Source organism: Sinocyclocheilus anshuiensis, unplaced genomic scaffold (genome assembly GCF_001515605.1).
Source record: "Sinocyclocheilus anshuiensis isolate Anshui unplaced genomic scaffold, SAMN03320099.WGS_v1.1 scaffold569, whole genome shotgun sequence".
Classification (NCBI taxonomy): Eukaryota; Metazoa; Chordata; class Actinopteri; order Cypriniformes; family Cyprinidae; genus Sinocyclocheilus; species Sinocyclocheilus anshuiensis.
The window spans coordinates 182,440-191,271 of NW_015536511.1; the positions used below are offsets into that span (position 1 = coordinate 182,440).

General features: G+C 43.9%; 2 protein-coding genes across 2 annotated transcripts in view; one reads left to right on the top strand and one right to left on the bottom strand.

Annotated features, from left to right (window-relative positions):
- Window positions 1–5,079, top strand: part of bcl9l (bcl9 like) — a 54,137-nt gene extending 49,058 nt beyond the window's left edge. Inside the window, 5 exon segments of the mRNA XM_016490640.1 lie at window positions 65–149; window positions 478–2,884; window positions 3,019–3,276; window positions 3,445–3,922; window positions 3,924–5,079. Of these exon segments, the coding sequence (XP_016346126.1) occupies window positions 65–149; window positions 478–2,884; window positions 3,019–3,276; window positions 3,445–3,922; window positions 3,924–4,626 (3,931 nt within the window). The 3' untranslated portion in view covers window positions 4,627–5,079.
- Window positions 5,080–5,179: 100 nt separating this feature from the next.
- cxcr5 (chemokine (C-X-C motif) receptor 5) lies at window positions 5,180–7,326 on the bottom strand. Its single transcript, XM_016490651.1, has 2 exons — window positions 7,113–7,326; window positions 5,180–6,550 (listed from the first exon to the last, which is right to left on the bottom strand). The coding sequence occupies exons 1-2, from the start codon at window positions 7,167–7,169 to the stop codon at window positions 5,480–5,482; spliced, it is 1,128 nt and encodes a 375-aa protein (XP_016346137.1). The 5' UTR covers window positions 7,170–7,326; the 3' UTR covers window positions 5,180–5,479.
- Window positions 7,327–8,832: the final 1,506 nt, after the last annotated feature.

The following is an 8,832-nucleotide window of genomic DNA, read 5'->3' on the forward strand; positions in this document are numbered from 1 at the left end:
GTCCCCCCCCCCCCAATTTCTTTGTTGTTAAGTAGATTTAACAACCCTTTTTTATTTTCTGCAGTGCTGCAGAAGCGGTGATGCATGGCCACACAGACTCCATCCTCTTGTATCACCAGCAGAATGTCCCTCGTACCAAGCTGGATCAGGTCTGTCTATATGTATAGACACATGGTGTACCTACATGCCTTCATATTTTTATTATATTAAGTTGGTAAATGACATGGGTTTGTTTATGTTTGTAAGTAGAGTGAAAAAATTGTCACAGCATCCACACTTGCAGGTGCTTGGTGGCATGAGGCACTGTATTTGTTTAAATGGCTATTTAAATCACAATGCTTATCTTTGTTCCTGTTTCTGTTTTGATGAGAAACAGTACAGTTCGAGTCTTTTGTGATGTATTGAACTGATATTAATAATGGCATTAACAGCACCCATTTCTTTCTCTCTTTCCTTTTTTTGTATCTGTCTGAGCAGTCTTCTGGCATTGGAAAACTCTCCAACCTGACAGAGCAGATCAGCTCTACTCACAGTCCGCCCATTGGCACACCCAAATCCCAAAGTGGTACACCCCGGCCACCTTCTGTTGGTGGAGTTGTTGGAGGACACCTTCCAGGTACCAGTACTCCTTCTTCTACAGGGCATCCAGATGGTGAGCCAGCCCAAACCCTCCGAGGAGGAGGCTCTGCAGTTCATTCACTGGGCCAAGGAAGTTCCGGCCCACAGTCTGTGGGAGTTTCAGGACCAGACGGAGTGGACAGGCCAGGTACTATTGCCCACCATGGTGCAGGTGTGTCTCCTTCGTTAAGTCCCTCTGCATTATCTGTACACCGTCAGAGCGAACCGGGCCAACGTGGAGGGCCAAGAAACACAGATGGCCTGTCTAAGGAGCAGTTGGAACATCGTGAACGCTCTTTACAGACTCTTCGAGATATTGAGAGGTTGCTTCTCCATACTGGAGCCGGTGCAGGCCACGAGGAACCAAGAGGTCCTAATGGCAATCCTAATGGCACTAATGTTAATAACAATAATAGTAATGATGGAGGTAGAGGTTTGGAAGATGGTGAGAATGGTGGGGGGAATACTGGTAATTGCCATAGCAACAATGCTGGTATACCTGGTATGCCCCCTGTTGGTGGAATGAAAAAGTATGAGGAGCCGTTACAGTCCATCATTTCACAGACACATAATCTTGGTGGGCCTGGATTGGATGACTCACTGATGGGCCCACGCCATGTTATGCCACCACATTCCCACCACCTCTCCTCACCCTCAGGGTTAGACATGGGGCCCCTTCTGGGACCCGAAGGTGTAACACCAGAGCAGCTAGCTTGGAGGAAGCTACAAGAAGAGTACTACCAGGAGAAAAGGCGGCAACACGAGATGAACCCCCACCAACATCCCCAGCATTTCCGCATGATGCCAGAGATGGGCATGCCTGGGGGGCCTCAAATGCTGATGAGGGGACCCCCACCACCATATCATAGTAAACCTGGTGATCAACAGTGGGGGCCAGGGCCAATGGTAGGGGGAGGAATGGGAGGGAATTCACGACTAAAAGACATGCATCAGGAAGGTCCTCGGGGGCCAAGGTTTCTTGGACAGATGCGAGGTCCTTCAGGGGGTGGGGATTACCCAGAAAGTCTTGGAGGAATTCTAGGTATGGAGGGGTTAGGGCCTCAAAGACCTCCAAGGCCAGGAATGGGTTGGCTAGACGAGATGCCTCCAAACATGGGTGGTGGAGGCCCATTTCATGGGTGCTATCCTCCAGGGGGGCCTGGGGGACCTCACCAGCCCTTTCAGGGTGATTTGGATCGCCCCATAACACGGGAAGAGATGTTCCGCAGACTCCATAGATTGGACTTGCAGCAAATGTCCAGACAGCAACAGCAGGCAGGACTTGGAGGTCCTAGGATGATGGATAATACTGGGGGACCAGGCTTCCCCAATCCTGGAATGGGAGGAGGCCCGCCCTCCCGTGGTGATCCAATGGACTTTCCTGGTTCTCGGACTATAATGGGCTCTCCTATTGATGGAGTAGGCAGTGATGGTGGCCCCACAATGAGAGACATAGTTGACTCTCCTTTAGGGGGTAACCTCAATATGAATATGGGCATGAATATGAATCCACAGGGGCAGCAGTTGTTGGTTCAGAAGCTGAGGGGGGGTCCTGGAATTGGCAGACCGCTTGGGGAGATGTTGAACCCTGATGACATCTCCCGCATTAGGGCTTCACAGAATGGCCGGGGTGGTGCTAACAAAGGAATGATCCCTGGCCCAGATGGACCTCTTCAGTTTCCCAACCAGAGCTCCTTTCCTGGTAGTCAGGGTGATGGCTCATATATGCAGCAGCCAGGCCCTGATATGTTTGGACCAGACCAGCCAGGTCCTCCCCACATGAGCAACACCTCAAGACTTAGTCACATTCCCATGAACCCTGGCTCAAGAGGTACAGACCTTGGTGCCCGACACCCTCCTGATCTGCCCATTAGTGTTAACCCAATGGGTTCCCCAGCTATACCCCCATCTCACCAGCTCAAATCGCCCTCTCTTAGTCAGGAGCCATCACCCCTCATGCCTTCACCCTCTGCAGCAGGCCTGAAATCACCCAGCCAACTACCACAGAGTGGTCCAACTCACCCTCCTCTACTTGCAGCCTCTGGGGCTGGAACACCCTCTTCGACCTCTATCAAGTCCCCCCAGGTAATGGGCTCTTCTCTTGGTCTTCGCTCACCGTCTGGCTCCCCTGGACACCTTAAATCTCCAACCATGCCTGTTGCTTCACCTGGCTGGAATGCCTCACCCAAGACTACTATGCCTAGCCCTGGGGGGCCTCCTAGTGTCAAGGTCGCAGGCAATGGAGGTAGCAGCTCCACTGATACAGGTAAAGTTATAGGTACTGATACAGGTGTTCACTGAAATATGAAAAACGTTTTGGATTTTCAGGGTTTTGTGTATATTTACGCTTTAACATGAATTACATGTTTTTTGTTTGTCTTTTTTTTTGGTTTATATTAGGTATGTCCCTGCCACCTAGGAGTTCCAACTCAACACCCATCAGTCAGCCATCCAACTCTATCAATCCTAGTATGCCTTTCACATCCTCACCAGATGTCCCTCCCTCCCAGAATCCTTTATCCCTAATAATGTCTCAGATGTCAAAGTATGCCATGCCTAGTTCCACTCCGCTGTACCATGATGCCATCAAGACAATTGCCACATCAGATGATGAGATGCTACCCGATAGACCCCTCCTACCTGGAATAAACATGCCAGGTACAGATTTTACAGTACATTTGATCACCTGTTTTAGAATCCAGAACTAACACTGCACCATTTTCTCCTTCAGATCATCGTTTGATGCCCTGTTATATTATTTTATCTTATTTTCTTTGTCTAAAAGAGAAGTTTCATTAAAATCTTTACATGTAACCTTTTTTCCAGTAGGCAACATGGGAAATCACCAGTCTACGCAGATGCTTCTCACCTCAATGGGACCTCACAGCGGTCCGCAAAGTCCAATGGGAATGGTTCTCCAAGGAGGCCCACAGCTATCCCACGATCCTTCTGGACCTATGCTCCCATCCCCTAACCCTATGGGAATGCCAGGAATGACCTCAGCAATAATAGGAGGTGGAGGGGGACCTCCGGATGGAATAGGGCCTTGTAATGTTTCCCCAATGCTTCCCCAAAACCACATGGGAGGATTCCCTCGCATGCAGGGACCTCTTCACTCCCCTATTGGTGGAATGGGGCAGCAGTACCCCCAGCGCCCCGCAGAGGTCTTACCACCCCAACAGATGCACCTTCTAAGCAAAGGCATGTCTCACCAGCGGCCTCCTCACCAACCAGACTCTTTTCCATCCATGCCCATGGCTGATGGTCCAGACCTGAGTGAGGTCATCAGGCCTACACATACAGGAGCCCAGCAGCACCCTGCAGTACTTCCCCAAAAGTGAAGCCATGTCCCAGCCACAGCAAAATCCACACCAGGGCCAGCTGCCTCCACATGCTGCTTCTGCTCAACTTCTTAAACAGCTCTCCTCATCTGGACCTCCACATAGCAGTGTTCCCTCCTCCAACCCCCATATCGCTAACCTACAGATCATGATGGCTGAGCAACAGCTGCCTCTACACCCCTCACATTCACATTGTGGAATGCGGCCAGGTATGGGCATGACTCAGATCGGTGCCAGGGGCATGGGATCAGGAGGTGGGATGGGGCCCATATGCCACCCAGGGCACATGATGGGCAGGACAGGCATGTCTCCACAACAACAGCTCCAGCAACAACATCACCATGAGCAGCAGCAGGCCATGATGGCCAACAACCTCTTACAACACCCATCCCACCCTCCCCGGGGCATGCTGTCTCCACAGCAGCACCCTCATAATCTTATGGCCCAGCAGAATCTAATGATTATGCAGGCTAAGCAGCGGGGCATGGCTCTCCCTGGGGAACACTTTGGCCAGCAGGGTGCCCTCATGTCCCCTCAGGGGCCTATGATGGGACCTCCACATTCACAGTCGGGCATGATGGGCCCCCAGAGTCTTAGACAACGGAGCATGTCCTTGGACAGCCCATTGGGCTATGGGCCTGGAAGTATGGCCAACATGCCCTTTTAATCTGGCTTCTCTGTAAAACTGTAAAAACCTTGTTTCTTAATGGCTATTTCTCATTTGGACGTTTTTTTTTTATTGCCACTGACTAACTGTGGCAATCAGATGCTAAACATATTGGTTTTAGTAATAATTTCTTGATGCTGAAGTTATCTTTTGGTGAAAAGAAAACTGTTGAGGGTTATAATTAGAGTTAAGTAACACAATCTGAAGCCATTTTTTAAGATAATTGTAAAATATGTATATTTCAGATCAATGTGTTTGATTGCAAAGGCAAAAGGAAAAAGCCTCTGGGTTTCTATGTTCTAATTACATTCTGGCTACCAAACTGTTGTGGAAGGTAATATATAAATATCTCTATATAAATATAATATATATATAGTTGCTGTAAATAAGATGCAATTTGTGCTTGTTTGCAACTGTTCTGTATACTGTGTTTTATTAGAAATCTAATAACAAATATGGAAAACAAATCAGTTTACTTACTTTGTATTGACCTTGTTTGATGTGTGTGAGGGTACATTTTTGACTGATGATCACAAAAAAAAAAAATCAGGACAGGATTATATCACTTTTTATTTCCATTTATTACAAAACCATTTGTTATCTGGTATTTAATATAATCTATTCAAAACAATGCAAAGCACTACAACATTTCATTTAATATGCTTAGCTTTGCTTATTAATGAAATTCAACCTCTGACTTACAGATTGTCCAAATTTATATGATTTCAAGCGCTCACATTATGTGCATTTCGTCATGTGCAGTGATAGGCTCAGGATGCAGGTAAACTAAATCACAGATAGTTGGCAATTTAAAGATTAAAAAAAAAAAATGTACAAAAATGTCCAGCTGCTATTAGATGTATTGGCTACTTGTTGTAGTAGTAACAGCCTCTGAGACAGATACCCTGTTCGAATTTTTTGTGCGCTGACCTGACAGGCATACACGCAGGCACTTTATCTTTGCAAGCAACTGCAGGAGGTCTCTTCGGAAACGGACCCCAATGAAGGCATACAAGATTGGATTCAGACAACAGTGGGAGAAGCCAATGCTCTCTGTGACTATTAACGCCTGTTTCAGTGTGTTGCGAGTATGACAGCTCTCAGGCACAGCACCCAACACCACCAGGGTATGCATAAAAATGGTGATGTTATACGGTAACCAGCACAGGCAGAAAACCAGTGTAACCAGTAGGGCCAGTCGAATTGCTCCCCGTTTCTCCAGACTTCTTTGGCTTTGGCAAAGAGTGATGATTACAGTAGTGTAGCAGTACCCCATGATCACCAAAGGCAGAAAGAAGCACAGCAGGTGTGTGATGAAGCGGCTGGTCAGCATCCAGTTGTTTGCATGGATGGCATGGTTGTTGTAAGAACAAAAGAATCTGGAAGGGTTGTTCTTCTCTTTCTCCACAGACAGGAACACCATATTGGGAATGGTCACAAATAGACACAGGAGCCAGAGCAGTGCACAGGTGAGGTGAACGGTCTTAGGCCGACGGGTCTGGAGACTGGGGATGGCGTGCACAATGGCGAGGTAGCGATCGAAGCCGATGCATGCCAAAAGCAGACTCCCACACACCAGATTTAGGCGATTAACAAGGCCCAATAGCTTGCACAGGAAGTTTCCGAAAAGCCATCCGGCCACCCCTTCAGTAACTGCAAACGGTAAAGTGAAGAGGAGGAGCAGGTCAGCCAGTGCCAGATGTAGCAGATAGATCTCGGTGATGCGCAGGTTCCTCCGCCGTTTAAGCAGAACGGTCAAGAGGAGGCCATTTCCTGTTAGGCCCAGGAAAAAAACCACACCATATGCAAGAGGTTGAAACACGGTGTGAAACAGATGCAGTGGGTTACTTTCATTGTTGCAGGTGTACATTACTCCATCAGAAGGTCCTTCTGTCACATTCTCATAGTAATTTAAATCCAAATCCTGAAAACAGACATTCAAATCAACAACATTTGATTTATTTTCTGGACACCACACAATTTACAATAGATGCCCTCCAACTGACCGATCCAATCAACTGATTATTATTTTGTTAACAATTTGCCTACTTAAATCTTACTGCTTAATCATTTGCCATTTATTTATTTAACTGGAAACTGTTGCATACAACAGTTTTATATACACTTGTGGCATTTACAGGAAGCAATTTAAAGGAAATCTCACTTCCTGTTTTTTTTTTTTTCAGTATTTAAAATTAAATGAATTATTAATAATACAATTAATTATTAATAATAATATAGCAAACTGTGATTTAGACGAAAGTATTCACAAGAAACAATCTAAAGATATTTCATGTGGGCTGTATTTTTGCTGTTGTTCTTAAAATGTAGAATTCATTTGATATCGTATATTTCTCTTATTTATTTATGACAGGATGCAAATTAAATCAATGATGACTACCGGTCCACAGGAAACATCTTACCATAAATGATCACGAATAAACAAAACAAAACAAAAAAAAAGTTGAGAGTTCAGAAATACTCACTTCAAGAATGATGTTCTCTGTTATTTGATCCATGTTTGTGTTAAAGACGGTGACCATACTATTGTCTCAGAAGTGTGCGTCCTCCACTCCGGGCTTAAAGAATGCAGTGTTTCAGTGATAAAACCCCTCTGAACAACCAACCTATGATTTACGCTCAAGACTCAAGTCTCAAGACACGCCTTTTTAAAATATACCTCCTCAAGGACACGCACTCACCTTATTTGAATTCTTTACAAAAACAATGAAAGAAACCCACACATTTCCTTTACAGAACAAAAACACCCCCCACTATCCTGCAGTTCAGATTCATACAGCACTAATTGGCATAGTTTGAACATTTGCACTAAACTCTCACATTGTGGTCTTTATTGAGCTGATCATTATTGTTGGAAGCTGCAGTGGTTTAGCACTTGGCAGACCACAATCTTAGCACCTATCTATTTTCTCAGCAGTCAGGCTTGGTTACAGAAACCTATAATAATTTTACAAAACTAAAATTACAATAGTTTTATTTCTATTTCTTCTTTTTTTTTAATTCAAAAATAAGAGTGGATAATGAAGGAAAAATCATTGCACTTTGTCCACTACATAATTCCCATATTTATTTAATTACTTTATCATTATCCAGATGTTTAAATAAATAATATTAATAAACTTTTGAGTGGTATAGTGCAAATGTAACCAATGACAATGCATTTTTTTTTTAAACATAGCAATGCCATCTGAAAGTCAACCAACCATTTTTGTTCAAAATGTTGGAATGTGTATGTTTTATGGTTCCCAAGTCAAATTATCATTAATTATAAATATTATAAATCTGGACACTACATACCATCTGATAAGTAGGCTATAAGTATCGTGTCTTGCTAAGGCAAGCATCACTTTCACTATTACTCTTATGTGGGTGTTAGATGTACCTTAGATGTTGCACTTCAACATATAAACCTCAATAACCACCTACAACACTCTTGCATTGTGGCAGCGAGTTTTGCACGGACAAGCACTGACTACTCACTTTTTTTTTTTTTTTTTTACCTTTGTGTGAAGCTTGTTGGAGGGGCTCCAGTTTACTATCTAGGAAAAAAAAATGCTCAGAAATGCTTGATTTTACTCCCTTGTTACCACTATAATGTAGATTTTAGCTATACTGGAACTATAAAATCCATCTATCCATTTTCCAACAGCTTGTCCTGTGAAGTTAAAGCCCAAATTCAGTCATTCAGCTACTTAAGGCAATTAATTAACTATCTCTGAACCCCAGGTGTCTCTATCAACAGATTCCTACTTTGTGCACACCAAACCTCTTCAACTATTATGAAATAAGTAATAATAATAATAAAAAAGTATGTTTGTAGGCATCCAAATTAATGTCAGACAGCTTTAAATCACATAAATACATACATTACCACCAATTAGTCGAGCACAAACATGTTAACTAATTAAATGACTCACATGTCAGGTTTCTGCCCAGAGCCAAGATACAAACAAGATCAGGTAAGAATTCAACTCTGTTGCCATGTAATTATAATATTTTTAAAGAAGTATAATTGTGATGATACGCTCTCGAGATACGATCTCATACGCCTACAAAGGATGCAAAAATTCAGTGCATATGGGTGATTCTATAATTGGAGATACATTTGGCATTTCATAAAGTTAAGAAAAAAAAAACTTCACTAAAAGAAATTCTTTCCAGTATCTTATTGAAAACATATTCAAT